General features: G+C 55.1%; 1 protein-coding gene across 4 annotated transcripts in view; it reads left to right on the top strand.

The window, feature by feature from the left end:
- FRMD4B (FERM domain containing 4B) overlaps positions 1–25,628 on the top strand; it is a 336,244-nt gene that overhangs the window by 128,435 nt on the left and 182,181 nt on the right. For 2 of the 4 annotated variants that reach the window (XM_079795691.1, XM_079795695.1), the window contains exon 1: positions 25,278–25,622. The exons of 1 other annotated variant lie outside the window; for it this stretch is intronic. In XM_079795691.1, the coding sequence (XP_079651817.1) occupies positions 25,461–25,622 (162 nt within the window). In that variant the 5' untranslated portion in view covers positions 25,278–25,460. Of the gene's footprint in view, positions 1–25,277; positions 25,623–25,628 lie in introns of those variants that run through there. One more of the 4 variants, XM_079795692.1, reaches the window with a different exon arrangement.

Here is a 25,628-nt window from a genome sequence, read left to right as displayed (position 1 = left end):
ATGAGCTGTGGGTCTCAGCCTCAGGAGAAGCCAGGACTAGAAAGAGAGGTCCCCATGGGTGCCCTGAAGGGCATCACAGCCGTCTGCTCCCCTGGCACCCCTGACTCCCGTGAAATGTGCTGAACCTCAAACCCAACTGAACAGCAGCTCGCCTGCAGCCAGACACCAGGTCTGTGGACTCAACCCTGGTGGAGACCTAAGCTTATCTGACTTTTTCTGCCCACGGACTACGGGCCTGTCCTGGAAGGAACACCTTCCAATTAAAAGGAAGCATTATTTCCCCTTGCTGAAAGAACCTTTTGTTTCCTGGATGCCTGGTTCTTAGCCACATAATATGATTTTGTTAGCGGGAGGGGCGTACTTGTGCAGAATTGGTTTGTGCTATTCATCTGCCTGAGGAACGGCCCTGTTCTGCACATTATTTCCTCCTGACTGAGGCCTTGTGGGGAGAATGATATGTATTTCATACACGAAGGTCTCATGCTTCTATTCAGATATGCGTTACTACCTGTCACCAACTTTCTCCTTTGGAGGCCTTCTCTCTGCATGAATGAAGTCTTGCTTTGTGATCATTGCTAGTCGCCCTCGGATGTGGGAGCGCACGTGACATGGGAAACAGCTGAACCATTCCTCATGCATACCTCTCCCCAGGCCGACATAGTTCTTACAGAACAGAAACAAATTCAGAGTGATGAAAATTCCAACAAAACAGCCAGAATCAAGACGTTCCGAAGGTTCCAGATCCCCAAGGGAAAGGAATGGCTTCGCTGTAAACAGAGGAAATTAGCAAATGGAAATTTTCTCCACTCCTTTCCCTGCGTCTCTGAGCAATAGTTAGTGATGGTTTGCAGGGTTTTCTTCTTGTTGTCCTTCCGCTGCAGCGAGGAGAGGTGGGCTGTTATTGTCCTTACCCTGCTGGTCTGGAGATGCTGCCTGTCTGTGGGACTCACGGTGAACGAATAGTGTCCCTTTGAGATCAGAGGCAATAGAGGCAAACTCTACAGCTGGTAAAGAGAAGAGGGGAAACATGGATATTTCAAGCTTCTCCCATAGCTGTGTCTCTTAAGTCCATTGCTTTTTGGATTAGGTGACATTTGGGGCAGCCTGCCTAGGAGATGGGGTTAGGTGATTGGGGACTGTACGCAGGTGCAGTTTTGAGAGGGCAGTGTGGTGGGACAGTCTTCGAGAAGAATTGGTGCGAGAACATGGGATGCCTAACTGCCTTCAGGCAGATCAACCGATGAGGAGAAATGCAATGTGAGGTTAAGAAGTTAGATTGACCCAGGTCACATCCGAGCACCACCTGGTCAAGTCCAGGCTAGCTGAGTGACCCTGAGTACGTTATTCACTCTCTGTGCCTCAGTTCCCTTAACTGTGGAATGGAGATAATCAGAGCAATGTCTCCGTTAGAGAGTAGTGGGGAGATTAAATTAAATTATTGTATATGTAAGCACTTACCATTAGTGCTCAAGAAATAGTAGCTGTTGCCCTAGCTCAGTGGCCGGCAAACCGTGGCTCGCAAGCCACATGCGGCTCTTTGGCCCCTTGAGTGTGGCTCTTCCACAAAATACCACGGCCTGGGCGAGTCTATTTTGAAGAAGTGGCGTTAGAAGAAGTTTAAGTTTAAAAAATTTGGCTCTCAAAAGAAATTTCAGTCGTTGTACTGTTGATATTTGGCTCTGTTGACTAATGAGTTTGCCGACCACTGCCCGTTTGGCTCAGTGGATAGTGTCCGCCTGCAGACAGAAGGGTTCCAGGTTTGATTCTGGTCAAGGGCACATACATTGGTTGGGTTGCAGGCTCCTCCCTGGCCCAGGCCCTGGTCAGGGCCTGTGCAGGAGGCAACCAATTGATGTTTCTCTCACATCGATATTTCTCTCTGTTTTCCCCTCTCTTCCACTCTCTCTAAAAATCAATGGAAAAATATCCTCGTGTGAGGATCAGAAAGTAAATAAATAAATAAAAAGAAATGGTAGCTGTTACCTTTTCTATCATTGATGAGTTTCATGTGTGGGACTAGTTGGGCATCTTTAATCCAGTCATTCCACAACCGTGACTCGTGCCCCGTATATGCCAGGCACTGGGCTAGGTGCCGAGAGTGAAACATGAGCCCTGTCCGAGACCTCGGGAATTCCTGACTGAGATAGTGCGGTGGTGGGACCAACGGGAGGCCGTGCTAACTCTGAGGCCTGCCTGCTGGAGGGACCACAGGGAAGGTTTTAGTGCCTGCATGGTGGGAGGTAGTTCCCACTGACCTTGCAGGATCTGGGGAGAAAATGGAGTTTGTTGTTGGTATTTTCTCAAGTATCCTCTGCCTGCACGCCATCCCCCCCACCCAGCTCTCACCCAGTGTCTGCCTACGCCCCATTAACCCTTCCCTACCCTGAGACGATTGGAGAGATGCCGCACTCTGAATCTCAGGTCACCTGGGTAAAGGCAGGCTGAGAAAGTGTGAGTGCCTGATAGTGTAACAGCCCCTGTGCTTGGACCGGATCTCCCCACGGGGTGGAGTTCTCTGGCCTCAGCAGAGAAGAACTTTGAACACGGGCTCGCTTGCTTCTCCTGCGAACTTCAGGGGTCACAGTTCACCCATGTATCTTCCCTCCCCCACTTGGACCTGCTTTCACTCCCCACAGTTCTCTAACTATTGGATCATAAAAAAAATAGTAGTCAGTGAAATAAAATCAGCCTTCTAATCCACCATATAGTCTAACTCCAACCAAGCTTTTACCTGCCAGGTGCCCTCAGTTCACCTGTCCTCTATTCTTATTCAAAAGGCCTTTTAAATCTGCATTTCAGTCCAGGAGGCAGTGAGGCGTGGTGGGTGTGGGTCCGAAATGTCTGGGGTTTGAAACTGGTCCCCACCAACTGGCTGGAAAATGTTGTGTGGTTTCCTTAATCCTCCTCTGCCTCATCTGGAAAATGGGGATAATAGCTCCCATTTTGTCAGGTTGCTGAGCACATTAATACGTTAAAAGGTGAACCGTGCTTAAAGTACCACTTGGCACATAGTAGGCACTTAGTTAATGGCAGCCTTTATTACTCACATCTGGAGAGAAGCAAGATTTCCATCTAGGTAAGCAAGTGGGTGATACTCCTGCTGTATTTCTGAGTCCCCAGCTCCTTTTTCCTGCCACTCAGCTGTGACAAGTAAATGTAAAAATCACTCGCGAGTTTGTTCTGATTGGATGTAGATTATTGTTCAAAAGCATGACCCTTGGAAACCTTCCATTTTAAGGAATGTATGGTGAAATGGATTGGAAGCTCGTGTATCATTAACTGGACTTCCAGTGTGAGTCATATTGCAGCCACACCCCTCGATGGCTGTCCAACATGCTGCTAATGACTCAGGCTCCGCGTGATGGACTTCCTCGGGCCCCGGGATGGAGCGGGAGGCCAGCTGTGCAGCTGGGGACTCGACTCTGAGGAGTCAGCGAGACAGAACACTTCCAGCTCCTGGGCTCTGACAGACGTGCGCCCTGTGTGACTCATCTCCTGTGGGTCGGGAGGTGGACAGAACCGGCCGCCAGCCCCTCCCTGTCGGTGCTGAGTGTGAGTGGTGCTGCTTGGGCGCCTCCACAGTCCCCCAGGTGCAGCTCACGCTAGACGCAGGGTGGTTACTAGCACTTTCTGTGAGTTGTGTCATAATTGTTGGAAGCATAGGGCAATGAGAATTTAAAGGAGTTTTAGGTTAAATCTACTCAAACCTAAAGAAGCAGCTGAGAATGTAAGCATAGGTTGGACCCAGGGACTTAGTTTAGGTGCCAGGTGAGTTAGCCACCGTACGAAGAGCGGGATGTTTTGTGCGTAAAGCTGGCGTGCTTCTGAAACCAGCTTCCTGGCTCGACGGCCATCATCCCACTTGTCAACGCCAGCGCTCCCTGGAGTGTCCGGGCTGAGGGTGCGTCTCCAGGTTGCCGCAGGAGAAGGCGCCGCCCGCCCAGTTCCACCTGCTGAGCCTCCAGGTGTGCAGCCCCTGCTCCAAAGGCCAGGTGCGGACTTCCAAACATTTTACTACAATAAAAATAGCTCGCTCTTTCCTTTGTGCCACATCTTTTACTATCTACTCTGATTAAAACAGAAAGCTGGGCCTTCTGGGTAAATTATGATGCTATTTTCCTTCTCGGTGGCCAGTCCTAGATCACACCTACTTCCTGCCACCAGAGAACATCAGTTGGACAGCCCACCCCTCAGTGGCGCAGCTGTACACACACTGCACACACTCACCTGGAGACGCACGCCTCATGCACTTACACACACTGCACATTCTCACTCGTGCATCAGGAAGGGTGCCCTCACAGAGTGCACTTACACACTCACACACTCACTCGTGCATCAGGCAGGGTGCCCTCACAGTGTGCACTTACACTCACACACTCACTCGTGCATCAGGCAGGCTTCACAGAGTGCACTTACACTCACACATCACTCTTTTGCACAAGAATGTCAATAGAATGTGCAGACTTATGAGAATTTCAGAGCTGAAATCAGATGCGCTTTAGGAACCTGACGTTGCTCAGACTTGAGAGATGGCAAATCGTTCCAAACAGAATGTCAGGACTGAGAGGAACAGTCGGGAGCAAGAGAGGGGCTCCGAGAGGCAGCTGTAGCCCTGTCCTCCGCGGCACAGCCTGAGTCTGCTCCCCAAGAGCCATGGTGTCTGTTGTCAGGAATCTGATCCCCTGGAGGAAAGGGTGGCATTCTTGTTGGCGTTGCTGAGGTCTGAGGGTCCTGCGGTAGGAGGCCCCCTGTGAGCCACAGAAGCCCCGGGGAACTGGCTGGAGGAATAGGGTGTCAGCGGCTCTTGTGCTGAGTTCAGAGATCTCACTCAGGTGCGGTTCGATCAAGGGGCTGACACGACTCTCCGAGTCTCTGTCTGTGCTCCCGCACGTGGCTTTGTTGTCACGCCTTCTTCCTTTACAGCAGCACGCAGTGTGGTCCTCATGCCGGTGCCTCACACGTGCAGAGGTAAGTTTGCCCAGAATCCAGCAGTATCCTGAGGCTGCAGCGGGCGGACGCCCCAGGTTCGCTCGCGTGCTGGCTGCTCATGCCCTGCTTTCCCCCTGGAGTGGGGCTGGGTCCGCGCGTGGGCTGAGTAGGGGTGGGCGATGTTTAAACTAGAGATTTTCACACCGTGGAGGGGGATGGGTGCTGGGGGCACTGCCCATCCCGCTGAGGAAGGAAGTGGCTCTCTCTCTGCCTGACAGACCACAAACCAGAGCCTTAGGGAGTTACAGCCACGTTTCTCCTCGGCCACGGGAGGGCGGAGCTGGAGTTCCCCCAGGTCAGTTATCCCCGCTCAGACCTGAGCTCCCCTCCCGCCTCAGGCCACAGGGCCGCACTCTGAGCCCTGGTCCTGGGGGGGGTGGGGGGGGGCTTGGAAGCAGCTCTCCAGGCTTCTGCTCCCCACACTTCGCCATCCCTGCTCCAGGAGGGGCCTGGCCTCTGCCACGCACACGCAGAGCCTCCAGGTGCTGAGACCTCACCTCAGGACAGCCGGTCCTGTCCCCTGGTCCTGTCCCCCGGCCCACACAGCCCTCCTGTCCCCCGGCCCACACAGCCCACCTGTCCCCAGGCCCACGAAGCCCACCTGTCCCCAGGCCCACGCAGCCCACCTGTCCCCCGGCCCACGCAGCCCACCCGGCCCCCGGCCCACGCAGCCCTCCTGTCCCCCGGCCCACGCAGCCCACCCGCCCCCCCGGCCCACGCAGCCCACCCGGCCCCCGGCCCACACAGCCCACCCGGCCCCCGGCCCACGCAGCCCACCCGGCCCCCGGCCCACGCAGCCTACCCGGCCCCCGGCCCACACAGCCCACCCGGCCCCCGGCCCACGCAGCCCACCCGGCCCCCGGCCCACGCAGCCTACCCGGCCCCCGGCCCACACAGCCCACCCGGCCCCCGGCCCACGCAGCCCACCCGGCCCCCGGCCCACGCAGCCTACCCGGCCCCCGGCCCACACAGCCCACCCGTCCCCCGGCCCACGCAGCCCACCCGCCCCCCCCGGCCCACGCAGCCCACCCGGCCCCCGGCCCACGCAGCCTACCCGGCCCCCGGCCCACACAGCCCACCCGGCCCCCGGCCCACGCAGCCCACCCGGCCCCCGGCCCACGCAGCCCACCCGGCCCCCGGCCCACACAGCCCACCCGTCCCCCGGCCCACACAGCCCACCCGGCCCCCGGCCCACGCAGCCTACCCGCCCCCCGGCCCACACAGCCCTCCTGTCCCCCGGCCCACGCAGCCTACCCGGCCCCCGGCCCACGCAGCCCACCCGTCCCCCGGCCCACACAGCCCTCCTGTCCCCCAGCCCACGCAGCCCACCCGCCCCCCGGCCCACACAGCCCTCCTGTCCCCCGGCCCACGCAGCCTACCCGGCCCCCGGCCCACGCAGCCCACCCGTCCCCCGGCCCACACAGCCCACCCGGCCCCCGGCCCACACAGCCCACCCGTCCCCCGGCCCACACAGCCCTCCTGTCCCCCGGCCCACGCAGCCCACCCGCCCCCCGGCCCACACAGCCCTCCTGTCCCCCGGCCCACGCAGCCTACCCGGCCCCCGGCCCACGCAGCCCACCCGTCCCCCGGCCCACACAGCCCACCCGGCCCCCGGCCCACACAGCCCACCCGTCCCCCGGCCCACACAGCCCTCCTGTCCCCCGGCCCACGCAGCCCACCCGCCCCCCGGCCCACACAGCCCTCCTGTCCCCCGGCCCACGCAGCCTACCCGGCCCCCGGCCCACGCAGCCCACCCGTCCCCCGGCCCACACAGCCCTCCTGTCCCCCGGCCCACGCAGCCCTCCTGTCCCCCGGCCCACACAGCCCACCCGTCCCCCCGGCCCACGCAGCCCACCCGCCCCCCTGGCCCACACAGCCCTCCTGTCCCCCGGCCCACGCAGCCCACCCGCCCCCCTGGCCCACACAGCCCTCCTGTCCCCCGGCCCACGCAGCCCACCCGCCCCCCGGCCCACACAGCCCACCTGTGGCCAGTGCAGCAGGCCGCCTCCTTTCTGACTTCCTTCCCCGCTTGCCGCCTTTCCCATTCTAAACGTGCTTGTCCGGGCCGCCCTCCATCACTGCCTGCGGTCTGTTGGCTGGGATGTCCCCAAAGCTGTGGGCTGTTTACTTTTCAACAAGGACCTCGAGAGTGTCCAGAGGTGGGACCTCAGCGAGCGGGGCCTTGGGGGCGCTGGGCTCCTGGCCCCACGGGGGGGGGGGGGGGGGGATGGTCTTTGCTCGCAGTGAGCGGCCCTGTTTGCATAGCTGACTATCCCCCAGAAATGCAGGCTCGCCCCTTCAAGGGGCGCTTTTCGGGTTTGCTCCTTAAGCTTGAGGGGGTCGGCAGGCCTGGCCTTTTGGGTAAATCAGCTCTCATTGGCACTCGGCCACCGGTCATGACTATTGTCTCTGCCTGCCCTCCCTCCATGGCGAGCCGCATGTCACAGCTAAGAGCACGTGTCCCACGAAGCCTGGTGAGTTGCTGTCAGCCCCTGAGGTCCCTGAGCTCCAAACATCCTGCTCCAGGACCCCGCACTCCCTCCCCGGCCCCTCCCCCTCCCCACACGGCCCGGAGGGAAGCCTGTAGCTGGGCAGCAACAAGTCCTGTGCAGGTGCTGGAGCGGAAACCACCGCCTCCTGCCGTCCAGGCGCAGGGGCAGCAGCACGGCGCTCCCGGCCGCCCGCCTCCCGCTGCGCCCTGGCCACATGGCGAAGCGAGCCCAGCACTGTGCCCGACCGACCGGGCCTGAGTCCTTCCAGGTGCTCGGCTGGGCTGCCCATCACGGTCCCACCCTCGGGGCCCTGGGATGGCTCCTGCCGCAGACCAGGCCGACCCGCACACACCAGCCCATCTCCCTGGCCGCGTGCTGACGTGGTGAGCGAGCGCTCCGGCCACCAGTTCACATGCGGAGCTGGCGGGCTGAGGGCCTTATTCTCTGACGAGCGGGTGGTGGGGGCGGCACCTAGGGCACGTCTGGCTGAGGCTCTGCCCTGCGGGAGGGCACAGCGGTGAGAGAGCACGCCCGAGGGGATGAGTGCCAGGCGAGAGGAGCAGTGGCAAGGCCCGGAGAGGAGAGGCCTGGGTGTCCGCAGGCCCATCTGCCCCTGCCGGGGCCCCATTCTGCTCATAGACACCAATACGGTCCGTGTTGTTGACCTTAGAATCGGGTTTCTACCATTTGCCAGCGAAGAGCTTTGACAAAGACACAGCCTTTCCTCAAGGAATCAAAGCTGGGGCTGCCTTAGACGGCAGTCCCCCTTCTGGGACTATGTCCAAAGAAACCAACCAGCCATTTGAAGGGTGTATGCACCCCGTGTTCACCGCAGCACTACTTACAGTCGCCACGCTAAGGTAGCAACTGGAGTGCCCCTCGGTAGATGAGTGGATAAACAGCTGTGGTGCATTTACACCATGGACTATTACTTCGCAACAAAAAGAATGAACTCATACCATTTGGGATGGCATGGATGGTCCTAGAGGGTATTATGCTAAGTGAAATAAGCCAGAGAAAAATAGCATGTGATTTTACTTATACTAGTATGTGGAATCTAGAGTATATATACAAATAAACGAACAAAATAGAAGCAGACTCACCGATACAGAGAACAGACTGCTGGTTGCCGGAGGGGAGAGTCGGGACTGAGTGAAAGGTGAAGGGACTGAGAGGTTCAGATTGGTGGCCCCAGAATAGTCGCAGGCGGCAGGTACAGCGCAGGGAAAGGTCAGTAATGGAACAGCTGCGTGTGGTGCCAGGAGGGGCTGGAAACTTCGGGAGGAACGCTTTGTAAAGTTTGTGATTGTCTAACCACTGAACGGTGCACCTGAAACTAATACAAAATAATATTGAATGTGAACTTTGATTGAAAACTTAAAAAGCAAACAAACAGCATGGAAAGCACACGCAGCCCCTGTGCACCTGGCAGGCACAGTCCCTCGGGCTGCGGGCCTCGCGTCTCCCCCGTTCCTGCCTGCTTCCGCACCCGCTCCCAGGGCCTGGCGGTGCCCTGGGACACACTGAGAGGAAGGCGGTCCTGGTCCTGCCCGGGGACTCACGGGGGTGTCCTCAAACCTCTCGCACTTCTTTCCATTCCCGTGGAGTTGGGGTTCTGAACCCCCAGAATCACCTCTCCCTGCGCCTCGCCCTCCTTTGTGGGTGTCCTTGTTCCCAGCCATGCACATGAACTTGGCTTTTTGTCTTCCTTGACCTATTTTGTACCAAGTGCTAACCTCACTGTGCTGCCTTCATTCTTGGCCTCTGGACACCCCAGTGTCTGCCTCTCTCCAGGCTCTGAATCTAACCAGTCACTCTCTTAACCTCTCTCTGCCTCAGTTTCCCCATCTGTAAACTAGAGGTAATAATAGTACCTATTTCACAGGGCATGCTGAGGTTCAATGCTAACTGGGTGCTTCATAGCAAGAAATCAATATAGAATAGCTGTAGTTATTGTCTGAAGCTTCTAATTCTAATAAACAGAGTTAAATGTACAGTCACATTTTAAAAATCTTCACCCAAGGATGTTTATTGATGTTTAGAGAGAGAGAGAAAGAGAGAGAGAGAGAGAGAGAGAGAGAGAGAGAGAGAAAGAAAGAGAGACATTGGTGTGAGAGAGAAACATCAATCAGTTGCCTCCCGTACATGCCCCAACCAGGGATCGAACCCTTTTCGTTGTACAGGACCACACTCCAACCAACTGGGCCACCCAGCCGGGCTACAGTTACATTTTTTTATCCTTAGGATTAAGAAAATGATATTTAAGAGATTTTCTAGATTATAAAGCCTATTCATTTTTTTAAGTTGTTCAGGGTTCTATTGTACAGAAATATCATGGGGGGGGGGGAACGTATTTGCAGTAGATTTCCTATTTGACTTTTTTAAAAAGAATTCAGAAGAAAACATTCTTAGGAATAGACTTGTCTGTGATTCTAGGTAGAATTAAAATGTGCAGAGATGTGTGTGTGTGTGTGTTCATGTGTGGAACAGAGAGAGTGCTATACTGAATTTAATAAATGGGCTACATTTAAACCGGTGAAGTCTGACCGGGTCCTTAAGCCTCTTTTATTTTCAAGCCCGATTGCATTAGATGCATATTTAAGGTTCCTACACATGGAAACCTGTCCAGCCTGTTTCTCCTCTCCGTGCAGAGTCCTGTGACCGTACTTGAATAGAGCCGATACCTGATAGTCTCAGGGGCAAGCAGGGACGGCAGGGAGGGGAGGAAGGTTCCTTTTCTGCTTGAAATTTCCCCGTCGCTGCGCCCTTCACCTTGCAGGACGGGCCCTCCGCAGGACGCTGCGTCACGGCATCCTGTTGTACTTACCACTAAGTGAATTACTTGCTCAATGGAAGTAACCGCCCCTTGGGCAGCTTTACAATGGGGATGTTGGGATGGCTGATGGGTGGGAAGCTCCCCCCCTCAGGGCTGACATGTTGTCCTTCCTCAGGAGCAGCCATGTCTGTGTGCCTTGGAGGCCGGTCCAGGCTACACCGCGGAGCGCCTCGGGCCCAGTGGTTCACGCTCACAAAGTGGAGCAGACTTACCTGGCCCTGGGCTTCACAGGGGAGACACACGGTGTCATCCGGACAGTCCGCACGTCCAGCTGCTCCTGCGTGTCCCTGGGCGTCCCCAGAGGCCCAGGTGCTGAGCTCCCTGGTGTCCCGGGCTTGCATGGGGAGGACCACGGTCCAGGCCTCCAGGGCTGTGCCCTGTGAACAAAGCCAGCCCCTCCCCACGCGCATGTCACGGGCTCCTCCTTCCTTTCGCTGCTGCTTGTCATGCGCACAATTAATACTACAGTGAGGTGGGCTGGGGGCCTCGCCGCTGAAGCCAACACCCTCCCTACCTTCCTGCCGTGGGATCTATAATGTGGGTGGCTCATTTGCATATTGGATGTCTATGAGGCCTGGCGCTGATAGGGAAATTCACGTTGTACATCTTAAGTTTGATAATTCATTCAATCTATTGGTACGTCTATGAATTGGGCCCTTCCTGTATATACGATGTTGTGCCAGCCTGTGGGATACAGGTCACACACCTGACCTTGGCCAAACCTCCAGGCCAATGGAAAGGGAATTGTTAACGATCTAAAGAGGCAGGGAAGGCGCCAACTCCCTGGCTGCAAAGGAAACATTCCTCAGCAGCGCGGGCGCCGGGGAGGGAAGCGCCAGGTCTGCGCAGGACCGCAGGCTCCGGGTGCCCTCGGGGGATGGTCCTGCCTGAGTCCAATCCGCACTGGCTTCCTCCTCGGGCTGGCAGCGTGGCAACCGGGCCTCCCAGAAGCCCCTGCCCCGTGGGGCCCAATCTCTGAGACTGGCGTGCCCTTTCCTACACCAGCCGGAGGGGCGGGGAGTGGGTTACGGTGAGTGGCTTAGGCTAATCGTGGGTCGAATGGATGCTGGTCATCGCCCAGGACCACAGCGGCTGGACAGACGTGAGAAACGGGAAATTCGCTGCAGTGGGGCCCGAGCTCTGACGGGTGCCTGTGAGCCTCCGGAAGATGGCTACACCATGTCCCATCGTGTACTGATGGGGAACTTCCCTTTGCTCAGCGCAAGTTTTCCTGACGTGTACGTGTGTGTGTGTGTGTGTGTGTGTGTGTGTGTGTGTGTGTGTATTCTAGTGAGTGGCTCTGTGCTCTTACTCTGGGTAACGCCGCTCTCTCCTCCCCAGGGTCTTGGGAGGTGCCCTAGGAGATTATGGGAAACAACAACAAACATGGTGTGAGTTTTTAGAAAGAAAAGCCAATCTATATTCCAAAAAGAATATAAAATCCATGGAATCTATGAGAGGAAACAGGTGAATTCAGTTTCTGATTGCTACGATTGCTCTGGGACCTGCCCCTGGCCCCTGGGATTCATGCCTCTCCCCTTTGCCATGGCGTTTACTTGGATGGAATAGCTGAAGAAGGCCTGTCTCCACAAATTTCCGCGGTTGTGGACGGAAGTTAAATTAACCTGGATGCTCTCCTTTCCCCAGAACTGCATTTCAATGATCATGGGCTTTTGAAAATTCTTCTCCAGCTTGAACAGAATCTGATGTTTATGGTAGTTGTACCTTATCATGTAAATATAATGCTTGCATTTTATGTATTTCCATGCAACATGTCTTATGTTAGTTGTTTTAATTCTTCGTCCTCTCTGAACCTGTCTAGTGGCATGTACGGAAAGTGGCACCTCACGTGGGAGTAAAGAATGCCAGTGTCTGTTGCATCCTCTGCTCTCTTGCAGTTCACCAGTTAACAGACGCAAGTGCTCTGTTTTAGAAACAGAAACAGAGAGCAAATCCTCAAGGCAAACGAGTGCATCTCCTCCTGCTCCCAGCATGCCTTGAAGTCGCACAGGCACAGGTGGTTACGAATGTCCTAAAGCACTTGGGGAGGGCTGTGGGGAACTAAGCCACTTAGGAGGACAAATATGTCTCAGATCATCCCTGCTGCCCCTGCCCAGACCTGCTTGAATCAGGTCACATTAAAATTAAGTCGGTGCTGCTCCCGAGAGCTTACACGTCACCTTCCTTCTTAGCCCGCAGTGCCCCCAACTCTTAGAACTACCTCAACGTATGCCCTCTGGAGGTCTTCCTGGTCTCCAGCATGTTACCCCAGTGAGGCTGGTTTTCATCTGGTGATCGGCTCTAATCCAATACCAGCCGCATTTCTCTACTCCCTTCTTGGAAAATGCTTCTAGACCAGTGGTTCCCAACCTTTTTGGCCATGCCCCACCTAAGCACCTCTAAAATCCTGATGCCCCTCCCCGCCCCCTGTGACATATAATTCTTATTATTCAAAAAGTGAACCTCTAGCCCTAACCGGTTTGGCTCAGTGGATAGAGCATTGGCCTGCAGACTGAAAGGTCCCAGGTTCGATTCCGGTCAAGGGCATGTACCTTGGTTGCAGGCACATCCCCAGTAGGGGGCGTGCAGGAGGCAGCTGATCGATGTTTCTCTCTCATTGATGTTTCTAACTCTCTATCCCTCTCCCTTCCTTTCTGTAAAAAATCAGTAAAATATATATATTTTTTTAAAGTGAACGCCTATTCACGTGGAGGAAGCCTAAAAGGCCACTAACTTGGTCTAAACAAGCTTCCAAAGAACATGACATCCATGAGAGAGAAAAAAGAACGAAAGGACACTTGAACCCTAACCAGTTTGGCTCAGTGGATAGAGCGTCGGCCTGCGGACTGAAAGGTCCCCAGTTCGATTCCAGTCAAGGGCATGTACCTTGGTTGTGGACATATCCCCAGTAGGAGGTGTGCAGGAGGCAGCTGATCAATGATTCTCTCTCATCGATGTTTCTAACTCTCTGTCCCTCTCCCTTCCTCTCTGTAAAAAAATCAATAAAATATTTTTTTTAAAGAAAGGACACTTGAAGTACTGAGGAAGAAATCACTAAGAAATTATTTTAAAAATAATAACATGAAGTGATATGAAAAATAGCAAATAAAGTTTCAAAACATGTAATAGAGAACTGAAATGCATAAATATGTCACAATTTATATACTATAATGAGTCCCTTAAAACCATAAGAAATGCAAAAAATCACTATTAATAACTCATTCTCGAATTGTCCCCCTTAAAAGTCAAAGTGCCTCCCTGTGGGGCATATGCCCCACATTGGGAACCACTGTTCTAGACCAGAGTAGGTTCCAAGCTTTATTGTTCTGGGCTCTCGATAAATTTCAAGCTCTCTTTTAAATTGCACCTATTTTTTTTTTTAATGAGTAAAGTCTCTCCATTTGTAGGGCCATGGGTATTTCAACTTTTCCATGTAAATGTAAACTCAATTAACAGGCTTAGTGGTGCCCACTGTGAGCCATCCGCCCTACTAAGTGATGGAGATGCAATGGTGATGAGACAGTGGTCCCTGCACTCATGGAGGTTATGGTCCGGTGGCAGAATCAGGCCGTAAGCAGGCAGTTTTCATGTGATGCATGTTCAGGGGGAAAGACTGAGTCGCTGTGGGGGAGTGCTCGCCTGCTCCGGGAGGTCAGCGTCCAACCTAAGGCTGAAGAGATAAGTGGGAGTTCATTGGGTGAGATCAGGGGTGGAAGAGTGTTCAGGACTGAAGGCACAGCACATGTGAACAGCCTGAGGCAAAGAGTTAGTACCCAGAAGGCCAGCACTGCCTTCTGTAATGAGGCAAAACATGGAAGAGAAACATGGACAAAAACCTCCAGGGTTAGTCAGAGTGACAGAGTAATCCTTGCCATTTGGATCTCATAATTTGAATTATTTACTGATGTAGCCATCATTACCCTAAACAAGTTGAAAGGTCAGCCCAGTTGCGTGAATATAGAGATGAGGTGCTGGGATTCCTGTTGGAGCCGCTTCCTTGACTTGAAGGGCACTGGAGCGGATGGAGCTGACGTGCCCGGCCTCACCGGGGTCTCACCCAGGTTTCTCAGCAAATTAAAACCTGAAGCTTTGCCCCACACGCACTCCCACGGAAGCTGGGCCACACGCACACCGGACTTCTAAACTGCGGGGCCTGTGGTGAGTGAAATACCAAATACGCACCCACGTGGCAATGGCTAACAAGCAATGTCACTTGCTGCTTACGGATGTTTGGGACTTGGGGCTGCTCAGGTGGGAGCAATCCAGGGGTCATTGGATTAGGGCTCTTCCCTGAAGGCTCCTTTGTTCCAATTTTTTTCTTCCTTTAAATCCAATTTTACTATATACCTTGGGTGACTTCTCTAGAAGCGCTTGAATTCTGATTTTATTGCATCAGTTTTCCCTGCTATTTCTTCGTTCTTTTTAAATAACCTTTTCACACGAACAGCATGATGTGTACGTGGGGAAGACATAGAGTGTCTGGAGGGCTGTACAGGACACTCCCGGCTTCGTGCTGGCCTGTGGGAGGGGCGGCGCAGGGCTGCGGCTCACGCACAGAGCCTTGGCCTGCGGCTTCCACGCGAGGGCTCTCCATAGAGCCGTCAGCGGGGGCTCACCCGGCCGAGCCCGGGCTGGCCTGGAGCCACGCCCTGCCTGGCCCGGTGTCCTGTGCGGCAGACAGCTAGGACAGCCTTACAGCCGGCAGAGGCCACGTTTCGTTCACCAAAAAGCCTCTTGTATGATTTCACATGCATTTCAAAGTCCGGAATTAAAAAGTAATATGTGCTGATACAGAAACCCAGGAGAAGCAAGTCACACACACACACACACACACACACACACACACCCGCTCCAAGTAGGCATCCAGTGATCCCAGCTCCTGATCGCCGCTGTCAGGAACCCGGAGTCCTTCCCTCTGGCTTCTGAGCCTGCAGTCTCAGTGGAGCTCGTGGGCAGTGCTTTTTTCCTGCTATTATTTGCACTTTGTTTTGTAAAATAGACATTTTTTCTAATAACAGAAATTTGAACACCATTTTAAAAACATGGGAATTGTACCTCGTCGTAGAATATTTAACAATATAGGTAGAGGGTTGAGATGTGTTGGGTGGGTTTGCCTCGTTGTGGTAGCAGGCTCACTGGGGTAGGTTCTATATCATAAAGTTCACCTGCCTACAGTGTGCACCTAAGGGCTCCCAGTATATTCAGTTGTGCATTCATCACTCTAATAACTGGAAGATTTTCATTGTCTGAAAATTACCTGTGCCCATGGGCAGTCAGTCCCGCTTCCCCCTACCCTCTCCAACTCCCTCGGCTCCAAGCAACCTATCCTGCTTCCTGTCTCTACGGATTTGCCTAATCTGGACTTTTATACCAAAGGAATCCCACCATATGTGCCTCTTCTGACATTATATGACTGGCTTCTTTCACTTCGCTTAGTGGTGTTGAGATTCATCCATGTTGTGGCATGTATCAGTTTTTTATTCCCTTTTATAAACTTTATTTTTATTGATTGCTTCATTGATTATTATTCTTTCTTTATTCAATTTACTCTCATACCACAAAATCCATCCTTTGTAAGTGTGCCACTCAGTGGCTTTTCACATATTCACAGGGTTGTGCAGCTGCCATCACTGTCTAGTCCCAGGCCATTTCCAATTCCCCAGAAAGAAACCTCATGCCCGTTAGCAGTCACCACTCATATCCCAACCCCCCACCCCGGCCCGTGGCCCCCACGAATCTACTTTCTTTCTGTGGAAATATGGCCTTTGGGCCTGACTTCTTTCACTTAGAATAATGTTTTCAGGATTCATCTATGTTGTCACATAAGTCAATACTTCATCTATGTTGTCCCATGAGTTAGTACTTCATACCTGTCTTGTGTATCCACTCATCAAGTGACATTTGAGTTGTTTCCACTTTTTGGCTCTTACTAGTAAAGCTGCTGTGGCCTTACAGATAGCCAACACTATCTACAAAAATATATAAACATTCAAAGAAGAAACCAAGATTATCTGTAAGGCCACCAAAGTGAGATAATAATGGAAACTCTTTTAAAAATATACTTTTATTGATTTCAGAGAGGAAGGGAGAAGGAAAGAGAGAAACATCAATGATAATAGATAATAATTGATCGGCTGCCTCCTGCATGCCCCTCACTGGGATCGAGTCCACAACCAGGCATATGCCCTGACCAGGAATCAAACCATGACCGCCTGGTTCATAGGTCAATGCTCAATCACTGAGCCATACCAGCCGGGCACTAATGGAAACTTTTTAGGGTGAGGAGGTCTACCATACATTTCTTTGGTGCCAATTCTGTCCAAAGTGAAATCCCTGTTTTCTTTTTCTGTTATGGAGTCCAAGACAAGATCATAGTTCTTTTGTTCATTCCTTTCAAACCCTGCTAGGAGCTGCCTGAACTCTTGTTCTGAAGAATATACAACTGTGTTCTCACCTTTATAAAATGGCCATAGGTCTTGAGGCCTGTAGCATGCTGATTTTGTCTTCTTTATCTTCTCATAGACATTCATTTAGTAGTTGAGAACAATATATTATTACTGTCAACTTTAAGTTAATTTTAAGATAGCAAAATCTAAGAAATATTTTATTTCCCCCTGCACCTTTTTTAATGCTGTTTTGCTTTTATTTCATTCTTGCTGCTAAGGGCCAAATAGTTGAAATTCCTAGCAATAGGCCTTCCAAATGTTCTGTATTTTTTTAGTAGTAATGGGAAAATTATCTATTTTTATAACCTACTAGAGGCCCAGTGCACGAAATTTGTGCACTGGAGGGGTGTCCCTCAGCCCAGCCTGCACCCTCTCCAATCTGGGATCCCTCTCACAATCCGGGACTGCTGGCTCCTAACCATTAGCCTGCCTGCCTGATCGCCCCCAACCGTCCTCCTCTGCCAGCCTGGTTGCCTCCAACCGCCCTCTCCTGCTGGCCTGGTCACCCCCAACTGCCCTTCCCTGCAGGCCTGGTCGCCCGCAACTGCCCTCCCCTGCCAGCCTGGTTGTCCTCAACCGCCCTTTCCTGCCAGCCTGGTTGCCCCCAACTGCCCTACCCTGCTGGCCCGGTCACCCCTAACTGCCCTCCCCTGTCGGCTTGATTGCCCACAACTGCCCTCCCCTGCCGGCCATCTTGTGGTGGCCATCTTGTGGTGGCCACCTTGTGATGATGTGAGGGCAGCCATCTTGTGATGACATGAGGGCGTGAGGGCATGAGGGCATGGTGGCCACCTAGGCTTTTATTAGTATAGATTACCCATGTTTGTTTGACGGCCAGAGTATATTGGGCCATGAGAGTTTTTGCCAGTTTGCAAGGCATTGATCTTGGCTGATTTTAGGTTTTCATTTTACTGCAGTTATCTGCACATCAGTGGAAGGGTGGATCATTGAAGAGTCAAATTTTCTCATATATCTTCATTTTTCTTCTATCATTACTTGTATAGCAGTGAAGATCCACTGGGTGTCAAGTAACTACTCTCTCATCTCCCATTAAAAACAATTGTTACTTTGTCATAGATTTTCTTTCTTCTCATCGTTGTTTTATTCTTATTTAAATTGGGTAAACCTAAAGGGTGGGTACTTTGTCACCTTCAGTGAATGGAATAATAAGTCCATCTCTATCCTATACATTTTTGTATGAAGCCAAAGTGAACAGTAATTTATAAAGGAAATTGTCCTTTTTTTTTTCAATTAAAGTAGGACTGAAAAATTAGCAGCTCGCCTTTAAAATGCTTTTAAATGATTTTCACTGCTCTTCAGCAAACTCCCCAGCTTCTCCATGCCTCAGTTTCTTTGTGGCAACTTTCTCCAGAAAGTTGGGACCTTGGGAGGAGACATGAGGTCCAGTGATGCTGTATGTGAAGCTGCCCTTTAACTTCGCAATGAAGGGTGCTGTGTAGACCAGTGCAGTACCATTTCTGTCATTGTAGACGTGCATGGAAATGAGGTGACAAACTATGGGGGTGGCAGGTAAGTGACGAGATTGAAACTTCCTTTAAAGAAGAGTCAGCGCTTCCCCTCTGGTCTGGGCAGGCTTCCCGGGAGCCAGCATCCCAGTGCCTTCTTGCCTCCCGGGGAGTTCTGGCTCGAATTTCCGTATCTGCTCTGTGGATTAACTAGTAAAAATGGATGCAATGCAGAGTCTACCGTGTCGCTCTGCTTTGCACTTCTCTATACAATAAAGGCAGCATCCGTCCTCTTTCCTTTGAGCAAGGAGAATTCGATTTAATAAAATAACACAGGAGGTTTTGAGGAAGATGGGAAGGTGTTGTTTTTTCTTGTTTTTTTTCTTCCAGGAGCTTGCCAGAGAATAGAAGTTGGAGAGCTGCCTTAGTGCTCGGATATTGTTTAGCTTGTAGTGCTTTTAGCCCTTTATGATGCCAAAAAGCTGATGAAGGCAGCTGCAGAGCTTACGCCTCTCTCTGGCCCTGGGCTCCGATGCCCACTGGCTCCCTCCCTCCAGGACCCCCTGCTCCCCAGCTCCCTCCCAGCTCCTGCTTGAGGCCAGGACCCAAGGACGCACCTTGCTCGCTGCCAAAGGGAAAGAAGAGAGAGAGCAGGTGCGGAGGGAGGAGCCAGACCAGCCAGCCTCTGGCCCAGTGGAACTGAGATGGGACGTGTCTCCCCACAAGCCCTCCTGCCTCCTCCCTGGGCCGGATGTGGAAGGGGAGGCCATGCAGACCCCTCTGCCCACTGGGCAGCTCGACCAGAGGCCACAGAGCTGCTTGCTTTCAAGGGGGCACCTTTGCCCACCAAACTCTCGGCCTGTGGGGCCAGGGGAGCCGACATGTGTTGACCCCTTCAGCTTAGAGTGGAGACTTTTCCACCTTCCACCGTAAGCCCTTCTCCCGCCTGGAGCTCCCAGCGGGGCTTCTAGCCCCGGTGCCTCCCAAACACGCCTCCTGCGCTTTTCTCTCAAGCGCACGGATCCCACCCCTCCTGCCCTAAAGCCCTGGTCTGTAGGCCAGCGCCGCCTGCTCAGCCTCCTCTCCGCGGCCCGGCCACACTCCCAGGGCCCGCGGGTCCTGCCACAGCCCGTGGGGCAGGGCGGCTCCTCGCGCCCCCACCCCCACCCCCGCGCAGACAGAGACCTTGCTGTTAGTCACGCGCATCCCCCAGACCCAGCCCTCCTGGCATGGAGGGAAGACGCAGGCACCATTTCAGCGACCGGGAGAGTGTATTTTGGGGATGGATGGGCTGCTTTCTGTATTCTCTCTGGAGACAAGGAGTCATTCATCTGTCGGTTCAATCAGCATGTATTGATCGCCTGCTATGTGGCAGTCACCGAAGAAACAGATATGAATAAGACCCTGTCCCCGCCCAGCAGCTCTGCGTGGGGGGCGGCTGCCGCCACGCGGGGCCCTCAGAAGCGTGCCCTTGCTGCTGTCCCGGTGGCTGGGGCACCACCGCATGCAGTGCAGGTCCCCGTCGCTACACATTCCCCAGGCGTGGGGTCCCGCACAGGGAGGCCGTCCAGGTCGCTCCCCCGCACCGGGCCTGCGGGCCCCTCGCTGCCCCCCGCACCTGGCCTGCGGGCCCCTCACTGCCCCCTGCCCCCGGCCTGCGGGCCCCTCACTGCCCCCTGCCCCCGGCCTGCGGGCCCCTCACTGCCCCCCCCCCCCCGCACCGGGCCTGGGGGCCCCTCACTGTCCCCTGCCCTCGGCCCGCGGGCCCCTCACTGCGCAGTCGGTGGAGAGAGTGGCTGAGAGCGCGTGTCCTGCGGCGCCAGGAGACCCCTCCCCGCAGCCCGGCGCCCAGCATCGCACCCAGGGCACGGGGTCTCCTTCAGGGCACCGGAGCTGCACCCCCACCCAGGAGCCTCTAATTCAAAAGAAATGATAAACCTGGAAGTGGAAGTCACAAGCTGTTAAGTAGCTATGGTGAAAGTGCCTATCCTCGTTTCTATGCTGAACATTCAAAAGGGAAGGAAGTGGCCTCCCAGGTCTCTCTCCGGCCTTGGTCGCAGGAGCACAGTCATAGCGGGGCGCTGCATTGGTTCGCAGTCTGCCTTTGGGGGGGACATCGAGAGGGAAGAGCGTTTCCCGCCGAGCTGGAGAGGAGGAGCACAGTGCGGTGCCCACGGGCAGCCTCCTGGGCCTCTGCGCTGTGGGCCTCCGGGGAGAATCGCTCCTGTCCTGGGGGCTGCCCTGGGCATTGTAGGTCGGGCAGCGCCCCGGCCTCTGTTCACTAGACGCCACAGCACCTCCAAGTCCCAAAAATATCCGCGGACATTGCCAAGTGATGGGGGCGGGGCGGTGGGGGGTGCAGACAGGCCCTGGTGAGAGCCACTGACCCAGGCCTCTTCCTCTCCCTCCAGCCCCCTGTCAGACGCTCCTGTCCTTAGAGCTGAGCACGCTGGCTGCCCGGGGGGTCAGTGCAGTTTCAAACGTCCGCAGGCGTCAGGTGGGCTCTGTCTGCTGATGGACAGAGGGGTCCTGGAAGCTGCCGGTTGCCGCTGGCGTCTTTTTCTGGATTCGGGGTGGCCTGGCTCCTAGCTGCGGGGCGCTCAGGGGACGCGGGGCCTTGGTGGTCTCTGGCAGAACTCCCCGGGCCTGCGGGTGCCTCACTGAGCAGCCCTGCGGCCCCGGGGGCAGGAGGCGGCAGTGTGCGCAGGGAACTCTGATGCCAGGAAGGAAGGACACTCCCCATCTTAAATGCCAAGAAAGAAAAAGCAAGAGAACCCTGGGCTGGCCGACTTAGCTCTCTCCACTGGGATTTCAGACCAATGTCACCGGTGTGTCTGGGATCTGGTGTGTCCCACGTGGCTGCTCCATTGTAGGAACGATGCCACACGTGGGTCGTCCTTTTCTCCACCCTACAGACCTGGGTACCACTGCCCCCACTCAGTCCTTCTAACACCCCCCGTCCCTCTAACATCCCCATCCCTCTAACACCCCCATCCCTCTAATATCCCCCATCCCTCTAACATCCCCATCCCTCTAACACCCCCCATCCCTCTAACACCCCCATCCCTCTAACACCCCCCGTCCCTCTAACACCCCCATCCCTCTAACACCCCCCGTCCCTCTAACACCCCCATCCCTCTAATATCCCCCATCCCTCTAACATCCCCATCCCTCTAACATCCCCCATCCCTCTATCATCCCCCATCCCTCTAACATCCCCCATCCCTCTAACATCCCCCATCCCTCTAACATCCCCCATCCCTCTAACATCCCCCATCCCTCTATCATCCCCCATCCCTCTATCATCCCCCATCCCTCTAACATCCCCCATCCCTCTATCATCCCCCGTCCCTCTAACATCCCCATCCCTCTAACACCCCCATCCCTCTAACACCCCCATCCCTCTAACACCCCCCATCCCTCTAATATCCCCATCCCTCTAACACCCCCATCCCTCTATCATCCCCATCCCTCTAACACCCCCATCCCTCTAATATCCCCCGTCCCTCTAACATCCCCATCCCTCTAACACCCCCCTATCCCTTTAACATCCCCCATCCATCTGACATCCCCCATCCCTCTTAACATCCCTCATCCCTCTAACACCCCCATCCCTCATCCCTCTAACATCCCCCATCCCTCTAACACCCCCATCCCTCTAACATCCCCCATCCATCTGACATCCCCCATCCCTCTTAACATCCCTCATCCCTCTAACACCCCCATCCCTCTAACACCCCCATCCCTCTAACACCCCCCATCCCTCTAACATCCCCCATCCCTCTGACATCCCCCATCCATCTGACATCCCCCATCCCTCTAACATCCCCATCCCTCTAACACCCCCGTCCCTCTAACATCCTCCATCCCTCTAACATCCCCATCCCTCTAACACCCCCCATCCCTCTAACACCCCCCATCCCTCTAACATCCCCCATCCCTCTAACATCCCCCATCCCTCTGACATCCCCCATCTCTCTAACATCCCCCATCCCTCTAACATCCCCCATCCCTCTAACATCCCCCATCCCTCTGACATCCCCATCCCTCTATCATCCCCCATCCCTCTGTCCCTCTAACATCCCCCATCCCTCTAACATCCCTCTGTCCTTCTATCATCCCCTATCCCTCTAACAACCCCCATCCCTCTAACATCCCTCTGTCCCTCTAACAACCCTCATCCCTCTAACATCTCCCATCCCTCTAACACCCCCATCCCTCTAACAACCCCCATCCCTCTAACATCCCTCTGTCCCTCTAACATCCTCCATCCCTCTAACACCCCCATCCCTCTAACACCCCCATCCCTCTAACACCCCCATCCCTCTAACATCCCCCATCCCTCTAACATCCCCGGTCCTAGAGCTTCAGCGGCTCCTGCAGGGAGGACGGCTGCTTGGCTGACCAGCGTCAGTGTTGATGCGGTGTGGGGGGGGGGGGGGGCGGGGGGGACAAGGGGTGTTTCCGCCTTGCACCAGCTTTGACCACCGGGCTCGGAGTCCCAGGAGAGCTGGGTGGGTGGGTAGGATCGAGCTTCAAATGGCTTCCGGGAACTGGAACAAGAGTGACAGAGCTCCTCCTCCCAACAAGTCAACCCCAGCTTTCACACCCCACACCCAGAACGGGGTGGGAAAGCAGATATTGATAATTAGTGGAAATTCAGAAACAAAACAAGACACATTTTACTTGTACCATTTTATCTGACTACTGAGGAACGAAGCAGTCCCTGATTGTGTTGGCGGTGGCAGTTGGTTTTCTTTGAGTGCTTACCCTTTGCCTCCACTACGCTTATTTTACTCAGAATATTTTATTCCATCGTCCCCCAATCCTATGTAGTGAGTTCTGACGTCATCCCCACTTTATAGACCAGGCACGGAGGCTTGGTGGGTTTGAAGAGCTTGCACAAGGCCCACAGGGCTTCCGGAGCCGGGGTCGGCGTCAGATGCATCTCTCTTAGGAGACTCAGCTCCTAAATACCATGCCTACAACAGCGGTTCTCAAACTCTCGCTCAAGTAGGAACCCCAGAGGCTGCATGAGAAGCCGGGCCCCTGACCTCGTGCCCTGCTTGCGGCCTCTGGAGCAGCCTGAGGACTAGCATCTCAAGCACGCTCCCAGGTGACGTTGCCGACGCTGCTGGTTCCGGGACTGCACTTTGAGAACCCATATTTTACCACATCCCGTTTTCTAGAAAACATGTAAGCACTGACTTTGGAAAGGCCGCGTGGAAATGACTGCGGTTGGAGCTGAGCACTGACGGTGGACCTGGGCACCGCAGGTAGCGGCCACGGTGTTCCCAGGCGCCCCTCCTGAGGGGGAGGCCGGTGGAGAGAGGACGGGCCTGGAGACAGGGCATCGCCTGTTGCGGGCTTCTCCGGGGCCCCGGGCCGCTCGGCATTTCCGAGGGCACAGTCACACTGCATCACCACAAACAGAAACGCACTCGGACAGAGAGGCCTCTCCTGAAGCTCAGTAGTTTTCCATAGAGTCACGACCCTTCCTTTTAAAGGATCCGCACTTCATTCTCTTTTGATGCAGTAAGACCTGGTGTGCTCCGGTTCGGGAACACTGGCGGTTCGGGAACACTGGCGGTTCGGGAACACTGGCGGTTCGGGAACACTGGCGGGTGGATGTCCTGGAGGGTATCTTCAGAATGCTAACCCAGAGCCCAGAGGGCAGGCTCCCTGTGAAGAGAGGTTCGCAGAGCTTGGGTCCTATTAACAGATTCAACAAACACTCCTGGGCGATTTTATTAGTAACAAAAAGAAGGAAAAGGTAGTAAAAGAAGAAGTCTCATTTAAAAGTTTCTTGATTGTAGTCACTCTGAAACAGCATGCACGTTGAGGACAGATTTTTGTGTTCTTTTGACTGAGTTTCACCTGAAGAAGGATTCCAGCGGTACCTGTGAAACCTGAAATAAAGCCGCTTGCTTGTCGGTCACCTGCGGAAGCTTCTGAGCTGGTGCCGGAGACAGGCTTTGGCGCCTTCCCTTCCCGCCACTTAATAGCAACGATAGCAGCCCCGGCGTGGCTGCCAGGGAAATACAGACGTCGTCTGACAGGCGGCTTCAGGAGCCACTCGGCTTTGCTAGGAGAACGGTTTAGTTCCAGGGCCTGAAACCCGCACACGGTCCCGGGAAGACAGGACTGGTGGCGTGGGGGCGTTCTCGGCCCCCTTTCCAAATGCCTGGGCGACCTCAGTTCCTGGGGGTTCTTCAAAGCAAACTTAACTGTCTGGTGACTTGGTGGTGGAACAGTCTCCTCCGGCTTTGAGTCCGGAATAAACTGCCTGTGTTGGTTTTTCCAGAATCAAGCCACGGATTCTCTTGTGAGCTTCTGTTTCCCAGCAAATAGTAACTGGAAGCCACCTGCCAGAAACCAGGAACCCTCTTTGTTTTCCCATAACCTACTGCTGCATTGAATTGGCCCAGTGCCTGGAGTGCAGGGCCCTGACCCCGCCCCCACCCCTTCACCTCCCCCCACCCCCACAACAACAGGCAGGTAGATTTGGGGGAGGTCCTCAAGTTAGGAGCAGACAGGTTCTGGAGCTGCGCACACTGCTGCTTTGAGCCTGGAATCTTCATCTCCTGGCTCAGCCCAACCCAGGAAACGCTCGAATCTGTTCCCCCAGGAGTGGGGTCCAAAGGGATGCACGAGATCTCTCTCTCTCTCTCTCTCTCTCTCTCTCTCTCTCTCTCTCTCTCTCTCAGTGTGAACAGAACCTGATGCCAAGCAAAGACCCTGTAGGGAAAAGTAAGGTGCTCCCCAAAGCTGAGCAGGAGACGGGCTGGTGTGGTGTGCCTGAGTGTGTGGGTGCGCGCGCGCGCGCGCGCGCGCGTGTGTGTGTGTGGGTGCGGGACGTGCAAGCCCAGGGCGCTGAAATGCAGCTCTCCTCTGCCTCTGCGAAGAGTTGCTCCGCTCCCCCCTGCCCAGCGCCTGGGGAGCGCCAGGGGGAGTCCTTGCCGGCTGGGCTGCCCGAGCGCCGGGGGCGCCGGGGCTCGCCTGGCGGAGCTTAGCGCGGCCCGCTCGGCGCTGCCAGCAGCGGGCGGGGACACTGGGCCCTGTGTGCCAGCCGCGGCCGTTGGCTGGCGCGCGCCCAACCCCGGGCATGCCCCCGGCGCCGGGCCAGCTCGCGCGGGGCGAGGCCAGTTTGGTGAAAGGCTGACCCGGCTGCCGGCGGAGCCCAGTGCTGGGGCGGCCGCGGCGGAGCCGGCACGGACGAGGCGGGCGAGGCATGGCCTCGGGGTTCACGTGCGGCGTGGAGGACCTGCTGTTCAGCGGCAGCCGCTTCGTGTGGAACCTGACGGTGTCCGCGCTGCGGAGATGGTACGCGGAGCGGCTGCGGGCTTGCCACCAGGCGCTGCGGACGTGGTGCGGGCTGCGGGCCGTGTACCAGGTGAGG

Source organism: Cnephaeus nilssonii (genome assembly GCF_951640355.1).
Source record: "Cnephaeus nilssonii genome assembly, chromosome: 17".
Classification (NCBI taxonomy): Eukaryota; Metazoa; Chordata; class Mammalia; order Chiroptera; family Vespertilionidae; genus Cnephaeus; species Cnephaeus nilssonii.
Note: the sequence above shows the minus strand (reverse complement) of the source record. Positions and strands in the feature narration are given on the sequence as shown.